The sequence below is a fragment of the Salvelinus fontinalis genome, chromosome 26 (genome assembly GCF_029448725.1).
Source record: "Salvelinus fontinalis isolate EN_2023a chromosome 26, ASM2944872v1, whole genome shotgun sequence".
Classification (NCBI taxonomy): Eukaryota; Metazoa; Chordata; class Actinopteri; order Salmoniformes; family Salmonidae; genus Salvelinus; species Salvelinus fontinalis.
In genome coordinates, this window is record NC_074690.1 from 46,112,414 (window position 1) to 46,135,642 (window position 23,229).

At 41.3% G+C, this 23,229-nt stretch overlaps 1 protein-coding gene across 1 annotated transcript in view; it reads right to left on the minus strand.

Annotated features, from left to right (window-relative positions):
- The window catches only part of LOC129824452 (uncharacterized), a 145,065-nt gene extending 127,103 nt beyond the window's left edge, over window positions 1-17,962 (minus strand). Inside the window, exons 1-2 of the mRNA XM_055884132.1 lie at window positions 17,857-17,962; window positions 650-1,141 (exon numbers count right to left, since the gene is read on the minus strand). Of these exons, the coding sequence (XP_055740107.1) occupies window positions 650-1,032 (383 nt within the window). The 5' untranslated portion in view covers window positions 1,033-1,141; window positions 17,857-17,962. The remainder of the gene's footprint in view (window positions 1-649; window positions 1,142-17,856) is intronic.
- Between the last annotated feature and the right edge of the window lie 5,267 nt (window positions 17,963-23,229).

Sequence of the window (23,229 nt, forward strand, 5' to 3'; positions counted from 1 at the left end):
GTGCTGTCTGGCTCTCCCCTCTTGGGTCGGAGATGGACAGTCTGATTCCTACGGCAATGTCCAAAATGGCACCCTATTCCCTATATAGTGCACTACTTTTCACCAAGGCCCATAAGGCTCTCTCGTTAAAAGTAGTGCACTATGTAGGGAAAAGGCACTGCCTGCCTGCCCCTGCTGCCACTGCTAAGCGCGCTTCAAGTCTGAGCAAGAAATGATTGACTTGTTTATAAATGCCAGTTCCCCATCACGTAATGTGACCATATGCAGAGTGACAGACAACTCCATATTCCTATTTCTTATCCATTCAATCCAATTCAGGAGACTTGGCTACAGTGGGGCTTGGGGACAGTGGGGTGGGGAACCCTAATCCCTATAAGTAGTGTACTATATAGGGAACAGTGTGGCATTTGGAGCACAAACTTCATTGTATCGCAGCATCTGGCAAGACAAGGCAGAGGTGCAGCAGCCTCAGTGTTCGTTCTGCAGCTCTGGAAGGAAGGAAACGGGAAGGAAAAAAACATCCTCCTGCGCAATGTAGACTGAGTCGCGTGGCTTTGCATGCAATGCCGAAGGGCCCGGCAAAACAAAAAAAGGGAGGGAAGGTATGGTGGGGGATCTCAAAAGAGAGAGAAAAATAAAAAAAACTCACCCGCTATCCGTGGCGAGAGAATCGCCCAGGGGCTGTGCTAGGCTGTCACCTAGGTTACCGCTGACAGCTTCTTTTCTCCTTTGGTTCCTTTCCCCGCCGCTCTCATTGTCACAGCTGCCGGGGTAGCCCTTCGCCAGTAGTGCCTGCCTGCTGCTGCTGAAGACGCAGGCCCCCCTGTCTCCCGCCTGTTCATTCCCGTTCAGTGATCCACCACGACCAGATCTCTGGTTCTCTGCTGCTGGGATTTCGCGGTGGCAATCGGCGGCGGCGTGGCGCTGCTTCTCGTAAGGCGCGGTGGCGGAGGAAGTTGAAGAGGGGCAGGGGACGCTTGTCTTGGGCAGTTTGTATCCGTGAGAAATGAGGAGGTCGTCCACGCTGTACATGGTGGTGTGTGTCTGTCTTGGCAGCAGGAGGGCGAAGGTGTTTATGTTGTTCCTTATGCGCAGTGCTGGTGGTAGAAACCGGAGCACAACTGCTCAGCAGAGGCCATCTCTATGGGGAGAAGAGAGGTAACATTTAGCGAGCTTCAATAGCATAACTACCAATGATTGATATTTACACTAGATGTCTGACAGGGGGCGCTGTTTTGAAGCCACCGCGCTTCAAAACACTCCCCCACCATTGTGAAGCTATAGAAATGTATTTATTAGTGTCTACATTCTTTTTTGCCATGTCTTTTCTATTACAGACACCTTAATGCATATTTTTTTTAGAATATTATTGCGAGCTAAACATAAAAATGTAAATATATAAACATTCTTCTTTGAAAGTAATAATGTTACAGTCCCCACTACAACAAAAACATATTTAAATACCTGCCATTTTGTACTTGAAACTTTTATTAATCCTATCGAGCAGGGTTTCCCAATCTCGGTCCCGGGGCCCCACCTGGGTGCACGTTTTGATTATTGCCCAGCTCTACACAGCTGATTCAAACAACCAACTCATCGTCATGCTCTGATTATTTGAATCAGCTGTGTAGTGCTAGGGCAAAAATGTGCACCCAGGGAAGGCCCCAGGACAAAGTTTGGAAAACCCTGCTATGTAGGACTGCTCCTTCTGGGTAGTGCCAATATGGCCTTCTGGTAGCTTCAAAGCCTCTCATTGGCCAATACATAGCATCAGTAGAATAGGGTTTGTATACATCATTGATAGCTACTTGCTGATGGTATGGAACACTAATGTATGTACACTACAGTGTATTTGGAATGTATTCAGACATCACAAATTTTTCCACACTTTGTTATGTTACAGCCTTCTTCTGAAATGGATTAATTTGTTTCCCCCCCTCATCAATGTACACACAATACCCCATAATGACAAAGCAAAAACAGTTTTTTTTAAATTTTGCAAATGTATTAAAAATAAAGAAGTGAAATATCAGATTTACATAAGTATTCAGACCCTTTACTCAGTACTTTGTTGAAACACCTTTGGCAGCGATTACAGCCTTGAGTCTTCTTGAGTATGACACTACAAGCTTGGCACACCTGTATTTGGGGAGTTTTTCCCATTCTTCTCTGCAGATCCTCTCAAGCTCTGTCGGGTTGGATAGGGAGCGTTGCTGCACAGCTATTTTCAGGTTTCTCCAGAGATGTTCGATAGGGTTCAAGTCCGGGCTCTGTCTGGGCCACTCAAGGGCATTCTGAGACTTCTCCCGAACTGTTATTTTTTATTTAACTAGGCAAGTCAGTTAAGAACAAATTCTTATTTACAATGACGGCCTACCCCGGCCCAACCCGGACGACGCTGGGCCAATTGTGTGCCGCACTATGGGACTCCCAATCACGGCCGGATATGATACAGCCTGGATTCATACCAGGGACTGTGGTGATGCCTCTTGCACTGAGATACAGTGCCTTAGACCGCTGCGCCACTCCTGCGTTGTCTTGGCTGTGTGCTTAGGATTGTTGTCCTGTTGGAAGGTGAACCTTCGCCCCAGTCTGAAGTCCTGAGCGCTCTGGAGCAGGTTTTCATCAAGGATCTGTACTTTGTACTTTGTTCCGTTCATCTTTCCCTCGACCCTGATTAGTCTCCCAGTCCCTGCAGCTGAAAAAGATTCCCACAGCATGATGATGCCACCACCAGGCTTCACCATAGGGATGGCATTGGCCAGGTGATGAGCAGTGCCTCGTTTCCTCCAGACATGATGCTTGGCATTCAGGTCAAAGAATTCAATCTTGGTTTCATCAGACCAGAGAATCTTGTTTCTCGACGTCTGAGAGTCCTTTAGGTGCCTTTCGGCAAACTCCAAGTGGGCAGTCATGTGCCTTTTACCATAAATGCCTGATTGGTAGAGTGCTACAGAGGTGGTTGTCTTCTGGAAAGTTCTCCCATCTCCACAGCGTGACTCTGGAGCTCTGTCATAGTGACCATCGGGTTCATGGTCACCTCCCTGACCAAGGCCCTTCTTGCCGGCCAGCTCAGCTTCTTCCATTTAAGAATGATGGAGGCCACTGTGTTCTTGGGGACCTTCAACGCTGCAGAAATGTTTTAGTACCCAGATCTGTGTCTTTTTTTTTTTTTTCCTTTGGGGGGTGGATCAGCTTAATATTGCGGAAAGAATGTTGCTTCCAATGTAATTGTCTGCATCATTTCCAACCCCCCATATTTTTTGCGGCAAATATATATATCCATTCACGTATGCATACATATACACATATATACATGCACATACCTACATAGACATACATACTTTTTTTAAAGAGTATACCTTTATTATTATTCCCCGCAAACCCTACCACCGATCCCCCAATTGGAGTAAACTGATGAACATTTCTGTTTTTACCTTCTATTTATACATCTTATACACATTTTACAGACACAGTCTACTTTATAATAGTTCTCTCTTGTTTGTTCTTAGTCCTTCCTCTATTTCTGTTGTCCATCCAGTTTGATTTCCACTTGTAACTGTGCTATTTCACAATAGCTCCGCACCTATACACATTTCACAGATCCCGTATGCCCTACATTGTTTATCTTGTTATTAGTCCCACCCTTCAGCTCCACTCAACCTTTCCCATCTATCTTCCAACATCATCCATTTAGGATTTTTATTTGCCATATATTTTTCAACTGTGCTGTGATGCTTCACAAAAGATTTGAATCTTCCTATTCTCATAGCTTCCACGGATTGTAAATTAAAAATAAACATTTTTGCTAAAATAATTATTATATTATTGATTGATTGACTATGGCTTTTCAAATCCCTCAGTATTGCTATCTGTAGCGTTAGTTCTACGCAAATGTTGCAATTCTTCAACCATTCCTGGACCTGTGACCAAAAACGAGCTACATGCGGACAATACCAAAATAAATGGTCTAATGACTCTGCCTCCTCACAGCAGAATCTACAGAGCTGGGAAGATTGTATCCCCCATATATATAACATTCTATTAGTTGCAAGAATTTTGTACAATCATTTAAATTGAAAAATTCGAAGTTTTGAATCCGGCGTTGTTTTGCGTATCAATTCATAAACCATGTGCCATGGAATGGGTACATCGAAAATCTCTTCCCAACTATTTTGCAATTTATATGGCACAGCTGTAAGTTTTTTGGTCCTTAAATGAAATTGGTATATGTTTTTATTTATCACACTTTTCTTTAACCATTTATGTTCTTTAATATAAGGCCGACATACAAGTTCCTTACTTTTATCCCCTTCCACCTGCCTCTTCCATTTTTGTGGTAATGCTGCAATTAATTGGTTGTAATTTTGGGTAGAGCAGACATTTCTATATGTCTGTGTTAGCTGCATGTGTGACATTACTCCACCAGTCCTATTTATGATATCATTCACAAAAATTATACCTTTTTTAAACATTTCTTTGATAAATACAGTTTTTTTTATCAATTACTATATTTGAATTTAACCACAAGATTTGTTGTACTATTTGTTCCGTCCTTTCAGGTGGATTAAACTGAAATTGCAACCAACTTTCTAAGGCTTGTTTAAAAAATAAAGATATTTTGGAGATTAATTCCTTTTCAAGCAACCGAAAGTGAGCAGGTGTAATCTGAATAAAGGGAAAAAGGCCCTTCTTGAACATAGGATGAGACATTCGTACCAATCTACTAGAGAACCAGTTTGGATTTAAGTATAACTTTTGTATGACTGATGCCTTTAGTGAGAGGTCTAATGCTTTAATATTTAATCATTTATGCCCTCCGAATTCATATTCGTTATATAAATAGGCCCTTTTAATTTTATCTGGCTTGCCGTTCCAAATAAAATTGAATATTTTTTGTTCATATAATTTAAAAAGCAGGTCACTAGGTGTAGGCAAAACCATAAGCAAATAGGTAAACTGTGATATGATTAAAGAGTTAATCAGGGTGATTTTCCCACAAATAGACAGGTATTTTCCTTTCCATGGTAGCAAGATCTTATCTATTTTTGCTAACTTTCTATAAAAATTTATTGGAGTGAGATCATTTCTTTCTTTTGGGATTTGTATACCGAGTATGTCCACATCACCGTCAGACCATTTAATTGGTAAACTACATGGCAATGTAAAATGTGTATTTTTTAGTGATCCAATACGTAATATGGTACATTTATCATAATTTGGTTTTAATCCAGAGAGGATAGCACATGTATCTAGATCCTCTAAGAGGCCGTGGAGAGATTCTAGTTGTGGTTTTAAAAGAAAACATGAATAATCAGCGTACAATGACACCTTAGTTTTTAGGCCCTGGATTTCTAATCCCTTAATATTAATGTTTGATCTAATTTTAACAGCTAACATTTCGATGGCAATAATAAATAGATATGCCGATAGTGGACAACCTTGTGTTACTCCTCTAGATAGTTTAAAACTTTCTGAGATGTAGCCATTATTTACTATTTTACACCTAGGGTTACTATACATAATTTTTACCCATTTTATAAGAGATTCCCCAAAATTGAAATATTCTAGGCATTTATATATAAACTCCAGTCGTACTTTATCAAAAGCCTTTTCAAAATCAGCTATGAAAACCAGGCCTGGTGTCCCCGATATTTCATAGTGTTCTATTGTTTCCAGTACTTGCCTTATATTATCTCCAATGTATCGTCCATGTAAAAAACCTGTCTGATTAGGATGAATAATATCTGACAAAACTTTTTTTATTCTATGCGCCAAGCATTTTGCTAGGATTTTTGCATCACAACACGAGGTCTCCAATTTTTTAAATGGACTGGATCATTATATATACCACTTGGGTCCTGTTTCAGTAATAATGATATCACACCTTCTTGTTGCGTGTCTGATAATCTATCATTTATATAGGAGTGGTTAAAACAAGCTAATAATGGTCCTTTGAGTATATCAAAAAAATGTTTGTATACTTCCACTGGTATGCCATCCAGTCCTGGAGTTTTCCCATCCTTAAAGGCCCCAATTGCATCAAGTAGTTCCTCCTCTGTAATTAGGCCTTCACATGAGTCTTTCTGTACAGATGTTAATTTTACATTATTATTAGGGAAAAAATCCATACAATTAGTTTCAGTTAGTGGAGATGGAGGAGCCTGAAACGAAAATATATTCTTAAAGTACTTTACTTCCTCTTTCAAAATATAATTTGGTGAATCATGCGTGACTCCATCATTTGTAACAAGTTTTAATACGTTTTTTTTGGTAGCATTTCTATATTGAAGATTGAAAAAGAATTTGGTGCATTTTTCCCCATATTCCATCCAGTTCGCTTTATTTTTGTAATATATTACACTGGATCTTTCTTGAATAAGTTCCTGCATTTCTTTTTGTTTTTCCTCTAACTTATTCTGTGCCTCTATGGTACCGTTTTTATTGTTATCTAACTGTACTGTTAGTCCTTCAATTTCCTTTTTTAATATGGACTCTTTTGATCGAAATTGCTTTTGTTTTATAGATGAGTACTGAATTGCATGGCCTCTAAAGGCACACTTAAAAGTGTCCCATACAATATGGGGATCTGCTGTACCTATGTTATGTCTAAAAAAAGTCAGTTATAAATTCTTCTGTCCTAGTTCTAAACAATTTATCATCTAGTAGGCTTTGATTAAATTTCCAATATCCTCGCCCACGTGGAAATTCTGTAAGAGTAATATATATGCCAATTATGTGATGGTCCGACCGCATTCTGTCCCCTATCAAACACTTTTTAACTTTTGGTGCCAGAGAGAATGATATAAGAAAGTAGTCAAGGCGACTAGCTTGATTAAGCCTCCGCCATGTATATCTCACTAGGTCAGGGTATTTAAGTCTCCATATATCCACTAATTCCAATATATCCATGACATTCCTGATTTCCTTAAGTGCCTGAGGGTGATAGCTTGTAGTGTGATTTCCTTTCCGGTCCATAGAGGTATTTAAGACCGTATTAAAATCTCCCACTATAATAATAGAGTCTAGTGTTGCTTGTAGAGTTGATACATTCTTATATATATTGTCAAAGAAGCTTGGATCATCATTATTCGGACCGTATAGGTTAATAAGCCATATATGTTTATTGTCCAATAACATATTTAAAATAATCCATCTACCTTGAGGATCTGTTTGGACAAGTTGCACATTTGGATCAAAGTTATTATTAATTAAAACCATCACCCCTTTTGAATTTCTTTGCCCATGGGAGAAATATATTTTGCCCCCCCAGTTCTTTTTCCACAAAACTTCATCTAAAACTGTCGAATGGGTTTCCTGTAAACAGTAGATATTATAATCCTTCTCTTTTAGCCAGGTAAATACTGATCGTCTTTTCTTGTTATCTGCTAAGCCATTACAATTGTAACTGGCTATACTTATTTCACCACTTACCATAATGAGACACACCTTTCAATTATTTTTATCAAAATATATGTTCGTAAACATCATATTAAAAAGTAACATAATGATTGAGTGTCTATATAGTTGTACCATGACATTTGCATCTCCACTAAGCAAACCTCCAATTGGTCCCCACTATTCCACCCGCCAAAATCCCCCATCTCGAGTTGGGTTGTCATCCCAATGCCCGGCAGACCACCCCCGACCCCCCGCATCGCACAGCCCCGGACCGACTGGGATCCATCCTTCAAAAAGTGCACACAGCACCATCCACCGAACCGAAGCAGATCCATTGCCAAATGCATTTCCATCGCCCTCACCTCAATTTTTATTACATATTGCTGTGAATCATCCTCTAACATCTTTTACTTCTTCCTTCGCAACAGTTGTGGGATACACACATACACCCACACACATTCAGCCCTTACCCCCACACAACCATAAGCTCACCCTCTCAACAATTGCACCATCCCAGAGCCCAACTCAAGATGGGTCATGATTTACAAATGTACTTGCAGTTGCAGCTGCATGAGAAGGCCTGCAAGACCGCGCAAAAAATGAGCATAAATGTAGAGATAATATTAACCATTGTCTCATCCTAGATGATGGAGGTCATATGTAAATGTTCTTCCTGAAACACCCACAATACAGTCATCCATTTTGACCATGTTCCCAAGCATCTCCATGCAGTCCGATTGGTTTCGTGCCACCAGGACCACAATAATATACCCCCTCTCTGAATGTCCGAGTGTGACCCCCTCCCCATGGGTTACTGCAGCTAGTGTTGCCAGCACTGCCACTGCCTGGGTGGGGGCACCCCACCGGAATCCCCACCGGCTAGGTACAAGGTCGTCAAGGTTCTCATTAGCAGCTTTGAGAATTTCCTTGTTTATTATGCTCTCCCTTTAGGGGGCTTTGGCTTTGCAGGACCAACCCTGCCAAGCAGGCTCAGAATCTTGAGGGGGCAGTGCTGCTCATGGTCCCTGTCCTCATTTTGGCTGCATACAGACCGTTTACAGCATGCACATAAAACAGTTAGGGACTTCTCCTTAGTATCTGGGCCATTCATGTGGGTGTCTAGGGTATAGGGCCATGGACCGTACCATTAAAATAGGATAATAAATAATTAGATATAATTTATTTTAAAAATGTAGTTCCCCATGATAGGACAATAAATAAATAAGACGTATAATTCATTATAAAAGTATATCCATCATTTGAACAACATTGAAAGCCCTCTCATACCCGGCCCACAGCAATACACTGGCTCTGGGATATGCAACTATTTCATTACTCACTCACTCAACTTTCCAAACATAACAAATAAAAATAAACACACACCACACCATCCACACATACTGTGCCTTCTGTTTACTTAGTTTTTATCTTCACTATGTAGAAATAGTGCTTGTGTTCAATTAGTTATATGTGAAGATTTATAGAAAAGCTATATTTTGTATTGTATTGTTACAATCAGTAACCGGGCTTGAATTGTGTTTATTTTCCTCATCTATGAGAACTTTGTAATTTTTAAAATAACCATGGAGTAATCTTTGTGTCTCTGAACAACTGGTTATCAATATATAGTTTATCAACGACGAGAGCTACTCGTTTCGCTTTTAATCTATTTTCTTTGAAAATTGGATACAGAACTTTGCGCCGTTCTGCAATTTCTTTCGGAAACTGATCATTCATGCCAATTTTGGTCCCAGCAAGTCTTTTACCCAGGCTTTTAACCAGTATTTTATCTTTAAATTAAGCAAATTTGGCAACGATTGGGCGTTCGTACCTCTGCCCTCTCTGTCGGAGGCGGTGTACACGTTCACGTTGGATCTTATCGATAACTTCGCGTGGAATCTGAAGCGCTGCAAAAAGGAACTCTTTAACTACAGATTCAGGAACCTCTCCTTCTTTCTCTTGGATACCTGTAAGTACCAAATTCTCTCTCATGGATCTAGTTTGTATGTCCAGTAAGCATTCCTTCAGAACGTTGTTCTCCTTTTTAAATTCCTTCATTTCGGTTTCAATCTTATTGACCGTCCCTTTTAGCGCGTGTGTTTCCTTCTCCAATGTCGCAGCTTTTTCATCACTCATCTCTAGGCTTGCCTTCAACTCTTTTATATCTTTACTAACTAATTCAAGTATACCCAGTTTGTCATTTATTGATTTTAACAGATCGGTTTCGACCTTTACCATTGCCGGTGTTGAGAATATTAGATCATCCGTGTCGGTTGAGGAGTCACGTTTTCGTTTTTGATTCGGTTCCCCTGTCTTATTCTCCGTCATGTTTGGGTGTTGCTTGTTTTCGTAATATTTGTCGATAAATGTCTCTAGTCTTAGGATTTGTTTTGTGTTATTATCCAGATTGAAGGTTATCACCCACCAGATTATTTAGTGCTAATATTTTAGTCTAATTTAGCAGATATTTCGAATATTATGTTTTATCTTGAGGTGCTCTACATAGCTTCGTTCAGTCCGCCATTACCTTTACGTTACCTTTACGTCCAGATCTGTGTCTTGACACAATCCCATCTCGGAGCTCTACGGACAATTCCTTCGACTTCATGACTTGGTTTTTGCTCTAACATGCACTGTTAACTGTGGGACCTGTATATAGACAGGTGTGTCTCTTTCCAAATCATGTCCAATCAATTGAATGTACCCCAGGTGGACTCCAATCAAGTTGTAGAAACATCTCAAGAATGATCAATGGAAACAGGATGCACCTGAGCTCAATTTTGAGTCTCATAGCAAAGGGTCTGAATACTGTAAGGTATTTCTGTTTTTAATATATTTGCAAACTTTTCTAAAAACCTGTTTTTGCTTCGCCATTATGGGGTATTGTGTGTAGATTGATGAAGAAAAACATGAATTTAATCCATTTTAGAATAAGGTTGTAACCTAACAAAATGTGGAAAAAGTGAAGGGGTCTGAATACTATCCGAATGCACTGTATATGTAGGGGAGAACAAACAGGGGAGAGAGACAGGAACCAGGTAACATTCTGTCAAGCCTGTCCCAAACGGTCCAACCTTTCGGTTACTGGCCCAGCACTTTAACCGCTAGGCTACCTGCCGCCCACTACTTAGAGAATAGGGTGCAATTTGGTTATGGTATAATGTGTCATTTGGGACACACACAGTTTCAGAGCTTGTTATGTCTGATTAGGTCACTGGATGGCGGACAGTAGACTATTTGTATTTTGTACATGTTCCTGTTACGGCCAAGTTACACCAGGCACTACCTCTAGCGATCAAACTACCGGAGGTCAGTCATTTTCTTGAACCTAGAAGTAATTTTCTTGAAGTCTCTTCTAAAAAATATAATTAGTATATTATGTGAAAATGTATTTCCTATAATAGATTGAGCACTGAATAGAATGAATAGTAGTTTAGTGCGTTTCCAGTGTGTTGTTTCCCAAATGGCACCCTATTCTCTACATACTGCACTACTTTAACCAGAGACTATGGGTTCTCATCAAAAGTAGTGCACTAAATAAGGAATAGGGCGCCATTTGAGACGCAAACCTGTAACACATTCCTTTCAGTATTTATTGAATGGCTGTGTATTTTTTCTCTGTCTCTGACTGACTCAGCCAAAATCAATCTGTTTCCAGGTTAGCACAGCAGGGGTTGTAATAAACAGATGCCGTTCAAAAGAAAAGTTTTAAAATATATTTTATGATTTGAATACTTGTTGCTCTTCTTTCTGAGAATAATTTTAGTGCCAGTCATTTTAATAATATTAAATTGTCTTGCCAGATAAAAGAAATGCCTCAATGTTTGACATGAAAGAAACATATCAACTGAAAAGTGGGTATTGTACAGTAAGAAAACTTTTGAAATACATCCCAAAACATTGTGTTTGTCCTGGTTGAGTGACTTGCAACATTGCTCGGGAGCAGTGTTCGAAGCTACTCTGAAAATATAATTGACCAATTAGAAGTGAAGCTACGCTAAAGCTCCCCTTAAGAAAAATATAGTTTAATTAACTAAAGTAACTTGAAAAAGTAGTTCACTACATCCAAACTATGATCATATCTAAATATCAAATGTCATAGCATACAAATTGCAAGAACAGATCACTTTGGAGTCTGATTTTAACAGAATGTGTAATATAGTCTAGTAAACACAAACTATTTATTTTATTTTTTGTTTTTTTACCCCCTTTTTCACCCTAATTTCGAACTTGTCTCATCGCTGCATCTCCCCAACGGGCTCCAGTCACCAGATGACTGAGGTCAGCCTATTGGCGCCCATCCTGCCACAAGGAGTCGCTAGCGCGCAATGAGCCAAGTAAAGCCCCCCAGGCCAAACCCTCCTCTAACCCAGACGACGCTGGGCCAATTGTGCACCGCCCCTATGGGACTCCCGATCACGGCCAGTTGTGATACAGCCCGGGATCAAACCCAGGTCTATAGTGACGCCTCTAGCACTGCGATGCAACTTTTATACTAACACCCAATCTGAGGTAAAAAGGATGTGCAATTCTACCCCAATTTGATGTGGTCAAAACGTCAGCTTGTGTAATGTAGTAACACATACTGTCCACATCATGGAAAGTGGCGCAATATACATTAATTAGATATGGCAAAATAATTCAACATCTTAATTTGGGATGATAGCAAATTAAACAAACTCACAGCTTTTTTTAAGAATCACATATTTTCTAATTAGTTTACCCATTTAGACATAAAAAAAACTGCTCATGAGCACAATTTCACCAGGCGCTCTAGACGAGAGCATCCACGGGGTCTGTGCAGCAGGTTGAATGTTTGACGTCCCTACAAACAGCCTCGTTTGTCTGATGAATTAATTAGTGCATGTCGCAGACTCAGCCAGCCTGGAGATGTCAGTGGCATGGCTTATAAAGCAAAAAATGCTGTGATCCGGTTTAGATGTAAATGGTGGCTTGCCATTCAGTTTTCATGAAAAAGTCAGTACTCAAGGGACAAATTTCAAGTCAAAAGCAATATGAGTGCTTGGACAGGCCAATAATTACAATCCACTTTGAATCTATCCCATAGGGCTCTGGATCAAAAGTAGTGCACTAAATAAAGTATAGGGTGCACTTTGGGATGCACACTAGGTAAACTCTTTGCCAGCGACTCTCCAGGCTGACAGAATAGTTTCTAGGTACCCAGAAGATTAAAAGAGTTGCACTGTTGCGCTGTGATAACTACTGACAACATTGATGCTAAATGTTGTTACTAGTGTAATTACATTATTGCTACCCATGTATAAGTGCAACTTAAAGGGGTAGTTCACACAAATTACAAAATGGTTGCCTGGCAGGTAGGAGCGTTGGGCCAGTAACCGAAAGGTTGAAACCGAAAGGTTGCTGTATCGAATCCCCAAGCTGACAAGGTAAAAATATGTTGTTCTGCCCCTGAGCAAGGCAGTTTACCCACTGTTCCCTGGCGCCGATGACGTGGATGTCGATTAAGGCAGCCCCCCCTTAAGGCAGCCCCCCCCCCCTGCACCTCTCTGATTCAGAGGGGTTGGGTTAAAATCGGAAGACACATTTCAATTGAATGCATTCAGTTGTACAACCGACTAGGTATCCCCCTTTCACTTTAAGTTAGCCTTCGAAGACAGTCTCCAGGTAAACTAAACCAAATCATGGATTGCTGTCTTAGCCTGTCCATAGACTGCTTACAGGAAAACATGTTATTTTTTATAGTTTCGGTGACCAAAATGTTGATAATTAAGTTGAACTGTCCCTTTAACAGGACTACACACCATTTTTCAATGACAGCAACATGAAAGGATATTTTAACCGGTCGTACATGGCAACAGGTAACTGAACATTATTCTGTGTTCCTCAATACAGGGTAGCACATTTACTGACTAAGACACCTGATTCAACTAATACGGGTTTGGTGATTACCCCAATCAGGTGTGTTGGTGCAGGGCTGGAGCAGAAATGTGCACACCCTGTGGGCCCCACGGGAATGGATTGAGAAACACTTTTCTAACAAGATCGACACTGCAAAGCCATCAGGGATGCAAACAAAAACCAAAGTGTACACCCTGCCACTTTTTTGGTTGAAAGATAAGGGATGGCGGCGGAGAAATGTATCAACGTAGCGATTCCAGATTGCTCGTTTTAAACTGCGTGTTCGAAAACAGATGGAAGCTGCTTGTTCGAAACAGATGGCTTCGGCCATAAACAAATGCACACAATTTCAAACCCAAAGCAGTGGAGAAGTCAGCAACAGATGTCCGTGTAGCACTTTTGGTAGGGCATCAAAACAACTCAAAGCTTCCATCCCAAATGGCACCCTATTCCCTATACACTACACTACTTTGACCAGAGACCTATGGGTCCTTCCCCTGGTCAAAAGTAGTGCACTATATAAGGAAACGGGTGCCAGATGGGACACAAATAAAGTCTAGTTGCTCATTTTAAACAAGACTCTAGTTAGGTGGCGTAGTTGGTGGGGGGGGGGGGGGAAAGGTAGCCACGGTGTGGGTTTAGTGTTTCATAATATAGTCATAGAATGGAGAAACATTTAACCTTCAAACTGTGGTTAGCAGGGCTGATTCTTATCTGCATTTTCATGATACAAGTTATTACAATTATTTATTATGCAGGAATAAATCTGTGGATACATCCCTAATGGCACCTTATTCCCCATATAGCATACTACTTTTGACAAGACCGCTATAGGCCCTGGTCAAAAGTAGTGCACTATAAAGGGAATAGGATGCCATTTGGGATGCACCCTTTCACTTTATCTTCATCTTGAACCAGCGGGACCACTAAGGGTCATATCACTGTACATTTTATGTACATCCACATAATTTCTCACTTGCTATGCACTATTTACATTACGTTTTTTTCAGTTTCAGTCTACTTATAATTCGGGCAAATGTTCATGACCTCGAATTGACCTTGGCACATTCATAATTTAAAAAACATTGTATATGTCCCAAATGGCACCTTATTCCCTACCCTTTACAGAAAAAAACACATGCATTCATGCGATCACATGTGAAGATAATGTAACATGTAAAGCAACGTGTGATGACGTGAAACTACATGTGAAAGCGTGACGACGTGAGGTGTTCCAAAAACACCTGTTTTGCACATTTTCCACATGTGAAATCATGTATTTTTTCTGTAAAGCAGTGGTCACCAACCGGTCGTTTGCGATCGACTGTTCAATCATCTCGGCATTCCTAGTCAGTCACCAAACATTTATGCAGACAAGCCAACGATAAAGGCTTGCTCTTTTACCGGGAGGGAAAACTTGATTCAGAAACCCTGCGCAACGGGTAGGCAAAGCGTTCGCATTCTGAACCATTTAATTTGTCTGAAGGGACACAACTCCGCCTACCTGGCGGACCAGGAGAACTGTGGCTAGATCAAACTTTTAAAACCATGATCAGAGAGAAACTGTCAAAGAATACAGCAAAGAGCTGTATGTTCAAGTTCATGTCAGCACTGTCAACACTGTTTTTATAAAACGCACTTCTCCAGACTCCCGCGCTGAAGCTGCACTGGATTGGTAGCCAAGTGTATCGATTGGCCTGCGTTTTTTTATGAACACTTCCTCATGTTTATTTTAATGTCAAGGAATAGTTCACTTTCTCTGGTTATATGAACAACATGAATTTGTGCATGAGGCAGAAATAATGAAGTGCGACTCGAGTTTAGCCACCAGCGGGAAGACGGTATCCCCTCTGGTCAGTCTCACCGGAGGAAAAGAGAACAGGGACCATGAGAGGCAGACCCTCTTCTGCTCTCTCCCCCCCTCCGCTGAGACTGACCAACAGATGGCAGCTACCGTACCATTAGTCCAGTAAAATAAAATAAAATGCTAATTATTTCAATTTATTTTCAGCTATGCCTCACAAGTCATACAACAAGTGATATATTTTGTTATCAAAGCTCGAGTTTTGAAATATAATATGAGAATATGAGAAGATCAATATTGGCAGGCCTAGAATATAGCCAATATGCTTGTCACGATCGACTTGAGGATATTGAGTGGACCAAGGCGCAGCGTGTGAAAAATACATGCTCTTTTATTTAGAGAGGAGTGAAACACGAAACGAACACTTACAACAAACGACTGTGAAGCTACAAACGTACGTGCAATACAAAAAAGCTACAAACGTTCTACATAGACAATTACCCACAAAGCCCAATGCCTATGGCTGCCTTAAATATGGCTCTCAATCAGAGACAATGAACCACAGCTGCCTCTAATTGAGAACCAATCTAGGCAGCCATAGACATACAAAACCCCTAGACAAGACACTGACCCATTTAACCTACAAACCCCTAGACAATCCAAAAACACATACATTCCCCATGTCACACCCTGACCTAACTAAAATAATAAAGAAAACAAAGAATACTAAGGCCAGGGCGTGACAATGCTGTGCTAATGTATTAGCACTACTGTACAAATTTCATTCCTACAGACTGTTTTTATTAATGTTGTATAGGCTTACATTTTCCATGTTGTTGTTTTTTATCTGAGCGGTAGAGCTCGGCTTGCTTTTTGACTGCGAAAGTGATCTTGACTCAGAAAAGGTTGGTGACCACTGCTGTGACCACTGCATATAGTGCACATACGGCTCTGGTCAAAAGTAGTGCACTATACAGGAAACAGGGTGCCATTTTGGGACTCACTTTATGAGTCTCTAGTAAGCACCCCAAAGGTGGCACTTGAGGTAGAACTTTGAGTAAATAAATAAATAACATCTCCAACATCTAAAATAGCCTACATGCCCTTTAATGACTCCAGGCCCCTTGTGTGTGGTGTCAAAACAGTTGAAGCACCTGCTGCCTGCCTGCTTCTCTACAATAACACACACAATATCTCAAGGGTTTCCATTGGAAACCAGCACACACACCAGGCACAATGTAGAAGAGTAAATATGGCAAGTCTAAATTGACACAATGGAAAGTAGATGCTCAATTACTCTCTCTCTCTCTCTCTCTCTCTCTCTCTGCTGCCATGGTCAAACAAGCCAGCAGACCAAACAAAGTGTAGCCTACAGAGAGAAACTAGTTTTGAGGAGCTGATGGAGAGATGTGGCTATATTGAAACCATTCAGTAACTGCATCCCGGATGGCACCCTATTCCTTATATAGTGCACTACTTTTAACCAGGCCCTAGGGCTCTGGTCAAAAATAGTGCACTGAAATAGTGCACTAAGCAGTGCCTTGTTGAGCAAGGTCACTACTGGAAGAGGAACGCCATGCAAACTCCAGCAGAAAAGGCAATGGCATATGGTACAGACTGATACCCTGACTGATTCAATGCATGCAGGGTAAAATGGCAATGCTGAGGTTGCCAGAGTTACTGTCTGCTGTTGACCTGGCACACACCTCTTCCTCCCCTCCCCTTCCCTCAGCTCACCTGGCTATGTTGAGTGAGGCCCCACTGTTGCCAGGTTTGCATCCCAGAATGGCATGGGCGCTGGTCAAAAATAGTGCACAATCTAGGTAATAGTGTGCCATTGGGGACGCAGCCCTTGCAACACCATGCATCCTAACTCTTACCTTATGATGGAAATCTACCATGCCGTTTTATTGGAGACCTAAAAGTCAAACAGGCCTGTATACCGGACCTACGGCGTAGGCGGGTTTATGAACTTTGCCATCTAAGTTGAAACCCAGTATTTATGTTTGGACCTTTTCCTAGATATTTGATTCCACATGCCTCTATGGAGGCATTATCATTTGAAACAGGTGAGGCCTACTATATCCCACCACTGCCAATCAATAACAGATCCTGCTACTATGTAGACTAGGTAGATACAGTAGGCTACGGTATGACCTACTCTATAGAACCTTGCTATAATGCAGTGTTAACGGATACAGCCTATACTTAAAATTGACCTGTTAAAGAATGATTTCTCAAGTCTGCTTTGCACTCCACAGAAAACACATTGCTTTAGACTGTAGGCTATAGGTTACTGCAGGTAGGCTATATAGGCTACTAGCGCCTATGAAAAGAAAAAAAGATCGATACTTGCAAGTTGAAAATGTGAGCGGTCGTGCATTGGCGAACAGTCGTTAGCCAAAATCATAACCCCATTGCAATTGTACATGCTCCCCGAAATACACCCATCATGTTATAAAATACACATTCAGATCTCGCCATCAACCGTTGTTAAATGTTAATTCACCAAAGGGTGAACATTTTCCGAGTGCAAATTTAAAGCGCCGTTAATTTTAAGGCTTTTGCAGATGCGTCTTAGCTGAGTGTGTGTGTATTTACCAAGACTCAAACAGCCACCCTGCGCTACCTTGTACGTGAAGCAAAAATAGACAGCCCCTCCCCTGAAAAAAACAACATCTGCATGGTAAAGAATACTCCTAGTATACAAAAAACGCATACATATTTGCGAGATCGTTATAAACGCTTAATGGCATAGATACGCATCCTACCTGGAAGATGTTTGGCGCGGCGGTTGCATTTCCCCTGCGCCCAGCTTCAGTCGCTGAGAGCACTGCACAGCCCTTCTGCTGAGCATGCCCGTAACGATAGGGGAGGACGCGTCGCCAGGGTGGAGTGTGTTCTTCTCACGCGCTAAACCAGCCGCTACACTGTGCGTTCGTTGTTCGTTAAAAAGGGATTTCAAAATGGTTTCTTCCAAACTGTGTAATAACTTTTTTGATTCTTGCCAGAGGCAGCAATAAATGTTTCCCATATCATTGTGTGTTTATATTGAAATACATGCAGGTACTGTGTATACATGAGTATACATGGTGGGTATACATGGGTATGCACATACACATACAGACAGGGAGCACACCGCATACTAGCCACAGCTAGGGCACCTTGCCCATGTAACGTGCATCCCAAATCTCTGTGTCCCAAATGACACCAAGTCTTACTGTCCCAAATGACATCCATTCCCTATATAGTACACTACTTTTGAAAAGGTCTGGTCAAAAGTAGTACACTATACAGTATAAAGAATAAAGTGCCATTTATGAACTATACTGCCACTGAAAAACAATACAACGCAACTTCATCTTCCAATCAGCAGTGTAAATGTGTCCTTTTGCTCTCTGATGTTCTTTCCGATCGCACACCGTAAAAGTGGGGAAAAGAAAGCTTTTCTTTTCTGATGACTGGATTGGAAGTCCTCCATCCCCTCCCTCTGCTATTTACTGTAGGCCTACGTTGTCTTAGCTTGCATCACAAATACCACCATATGCTCTACACAGTGCACTACTTTCGACCTACAATTTTGACCTACTATTAACGAGAGCCCTGGACAAAAGTAGTGGGCTATATAAGGACTAGGGTTCCATTTGGGATCCACACTTTGTTTCTATCTGCCTTCAGAGCTTTACAGTAACACTTGGCTGGTCTGTAATAAAAACACATCTTTCAGAGAGCGGTGAGGCTGTCATGGCACACACGGGTTCCCTCTAAGTGCAGTATGTCACAGTTGGCACAGGAAGGAAGGTCTGAACAGAGTGCATTTAATTAACCAAGCTGTCTTGGCATTGGACGGGAGGGGGGGACACTCACTGGCGAGTCATCACCATCCGCCATGCACCACCAAGGGCATGTTTCAGCTCTCTGACTGCCATACAGTTACAAATTAGCACTGAGGGAACATGCTGCTGTGCTGTCTGTGGAAAACTGGGCTCTGATAGTACATGGTTTTTTATGAATGTTGTCAGTGGTACAGTGCTAGTCAGTAGTACAGTACCAGTACTGTTCTCAGATGAGAGGAATATAATGTACTGTAGAGAGGATATGTTAGTCTCTTCTCACTGTAGAGGGTCCAGTAGTCTTTGTTTTTACTTTAGAGAGGGTATATTAGTCTCTTCTCTTACTGTAGAAAGGGTCTAGTAGTCTCTTTCTTTTTTTACTGTAGAGGGGAATATTAGTCTCTCCTCTTACTGTAGAAAGGGTCTAGTAGCCTGGAGTGTAGTGCGTATTAGTCTTTCACTTGTATATTTGGACTCATTTACTCCATGATGATGGATGTATCTGAAATGGTACCCTATTCCCTATATCATGCACTAATTTAAACCCTATGGTCCCTGGTCAAAACTAGTGCACTACAAAGAGAATCGAGTGCCATTTGGGTTAGGCGATGACAAGCAGCCGTATCTCCCGCCACAGGAACCACCAGGCTCCGAGTGAGTGCTGCATCATCTCTTCCAGCACTTTCAAATACTTTGAGTTTTTCCTTTGCCCTGCCTGGAGTGCCAGATAAGGTAGGGTTTACAGATTTGAAACTATTCTATTGGTTATATTGTGCCAGTAAAGCTCAAACCAGCTCAAAGTATTTGTAATGTTTTGAATTATTATTTGAACTCAGGTCTATACTGCTAGCTAGCAGTGTTTGACTCTGTAACAGGAGCATATCATTAAAGTACAGAGGGGAAATCGTTCAGCCTTACCCGTTTCCTGCCACATGGCACAATGTCTGGCGGTCCATGGGTGCTTTAACCCTAACTGAAGCCATGTTGGGCCTATTTTAGAACAGAGGGTTGATTTACAGGGTAATAAAATCCTTTCAATGCAAAATTACCACTTCTGATTAATGGGAAGTTCATATGTTGAAACGCAAAGCCAAAAGAGCACTTGGGTCTTATGGAAGTTGTATAAGACTGGAGACACAATATGTGACCCAAATGGCAAAAACCTAAAACACCAGTCTCAACGTCAACAGTGAAGAGGCGACTCCGGGATGCTGGCCTTCTAGGCAGAGTTCCTCTGTCCAGTGTCTGTCTGTGTTCTTTTGCCCATCTTAATCTTTTCTTTTTATTGGCCAGTCTGAGATATGGCTTTTTCTTTGCAACTCTGCCTAGAAGGCCAGCATCCCGGAGTCGCCTCTTCACTCTTGACGTTGAGACTGGTGTTTTGTGGCTACTATTTAATGAAGCTGCCAGTTGAGGACTTGTGGGGCGTCCATTTCTCAAACTAGACAGTTCAGTCAGTTTGAACGATAGTATAGATTTATGATTGGATTGTTTCTCAAACTAGACACTCTAATGTACCTGTCCTCTTGCTCAGTTGCGCACCGGGGCCTCCCACTCCTCTTTCTATTCTGGTTAGAGCCAGTTTGCGCTGTTCTGTAAATTGAGTAGTCCACAGCGTTGTACAAGATCTTCAGTTTCTTGGCAAATTCTCGCATGGAATAGCCTTCATTTCTCAGAACAAGAAAAGACTGATGAGTTTCAGAAGAAAGTTCTTTGTTTCTGGCCATTTTGAACTTGTAATCGAACCCACAAATGTTGATGCTCCAGGTACTTTAGTCTAAAGGCGGCCAGTTTTATTGCTTCTTCGATCAGAACAACGGTTTTCAGCTGTGCTAACATAATTGCAATAGGGTTTTCTAATGATCAATTAGCATTTTAAAATTATAAACTTGGATTAGCTAACACAACGTGCCATTGGAAACCAGGAGTGATGGTTACTGATAATGGGCCTCTGTACGCCTATGTAGGTATTCCATTCAAATAAAATCAGCCGGTTCCAGCTACAATAGTAATTTACAACACTTACAATGTCTACACAGTATTTCTGATAAATGTTATGTTGTTTTAAAAATGGACAAAAAAATTGCTTTTCCTTCAAAAACAAGGACATTTCTAAGTGACCCCAAACTTTTGAACGATAGTGTATCTAGAAGTAAAGGAGACTACAGAAATAGAGCTGCCATTTTGTTTTTTGCTACAAATAGTTGGTAGAGCCGTGTGGTTTATCTAGTTGATAGACAGTTTTGGACCCCGGAAAGGCTAACATTAGAAACTATCATCACATAAGTACCATATAATATGGAGACCATCGTTGTGTCTCAAATGGCACCCTATTCCCTATATCATTATTTCCCAATCCTGGTCCAAGAGTACCCCCAACAGTACACACTTTTGTTGTAACCCTGGACAAGCACACCTTATTCAACTTGTCAACTAATCATCAAGCCCTCAAAGAGCTGAACGAGGTGTGTTTATCCAGGGCTACAACAAAAATGTGTACTGTCAGGGGTACTCAAGGACCAGGGTTGGGAAACAATGCCCTATATAGTGCACTACTTTTGACCAGAGCCCTATGGACCATGGGGTCAAATCCTTCTCAAATGAGCGCTCGTTGTTACAAATTGGGAGAAATGTCCCGTGCAAAATAAAGTACACTCCAGTTGCCCAAATCATGGGGAAACTACCAAAGAACTAACTTGTACTATGAAGACATAACAAAAAGACAAGGGGTTTTATTCCTTGACGTGGTAAATACTTTTGAGGACACCCACTGTCTGGTACTGTATACACGGAAGTATAACACAGTAATATATGTCATGTATTCAAGACCTTTTTAAATTGTCACGACATAGTTAATCAAAGAATGAGCACTCGGGTGAGAAATGTCCCACGCATACAAACGTAATTCCATCTAGAGTACTGTACAGATCGCCACCTCACGGGGCACCAACCAAACAGCACCAAAGTTCTGTTACCAGTTGGAATTCTGTGACTCACTGGCATTCCTTGGAGATAAGCCATGGGAGGGGGAGATAGCAGTAGCATCCCAAATGGAAGCCTATTCCCTACATAACGCACTACTTTTGACCACAGGCCCGATGGTCCCTGTTCAGAAGTAGTGCAGTGCATAGGTGCCATTCGGGTCGGGACACAGCCAGTGAGAGGTTGAAGTGTCCCCAGAAGTGCTGCATTTTTCTCTCACAACCGGCACAGCTAAAGCAAAGCAACAATCTCCCCAAATCTCAGATTCAAACAGAGACTTTCCTTACTTCATTCCACAAACAGAAGCATACATTTCCATTGCTCTTATAGCTTTGGCCTGGCAGGGTTCACACACATTGGCCTCTCATTATGAAATGTAAGTAGTGCCTGTGAATGGAAAATATGGGGTTGTGGAGCACACAGGGGACAAATAATAGAAACCAGACTACTGGCAGATGGGCAGTATTTTTTTTTATGGAATTGGGATGAGAGCTCTTTTTGTGGCATTATCTAAAGAGCAGAAAGACTAAAAATCATTCATGGGTACATTATGAGTCCTCACTTGTGTGATGCTTCCACTACCCTAAAAGAGGGAAAATTGCAAAGACCCAGAGTTAGGGCCTACTGTCGGTAAGATTGACTTTAGAACTGCAATATGGTTTACCAAATAAGCTTTTTTGTGGGTTTCATGAGTCTGTGCTCAAGGCTTAATGAGACAGTGACCCGAGGATCCAAAATGGCACCCTTTTCCCTTTATAGTGCACTGCTTTTTACAAAGGCCCATAGAGTGCCATTTTGGATGCATACAGTATGTATAAGGAGTTTAAAGCCTTATGAAGACACATGGCCCTGGTATTCTTGTGTTAGTCCAGTTTCCTTTCAAAGCTCCACAAAAGGACAATCTCCATGGATAGATGCAGAACTCTTAGCTGTTCTGTATGTTACTTAGTGACCATAACTACACAACTCTACTGCTGCCGACAACCCTGACCATCTATCCCCTTCAAGCTCCAACTAAGGATACATTCTAAATGACACCCTATTTCCTAGAGCCATAGGGTTCTGGTCAACAATACAGGGAATACGCTTGGCATTTTGGACACACTCAAACTTAGTGAAACCCACTTCCTCTCATCATAATACTGTAATAGTTTATTAGATAATGACAGCAGGGTTTGCATGCCAGCTATTATAATACATTTTATTTGGCGGATGGCTTTCCGGGTACTCAAGGACATTTAAGAGTCTCAAAGTAATTTGTTAAACAGTATATGATAATTATATTACTCTTTACAACACAGCAGCATTGATCCCACTAGGATGAGAATG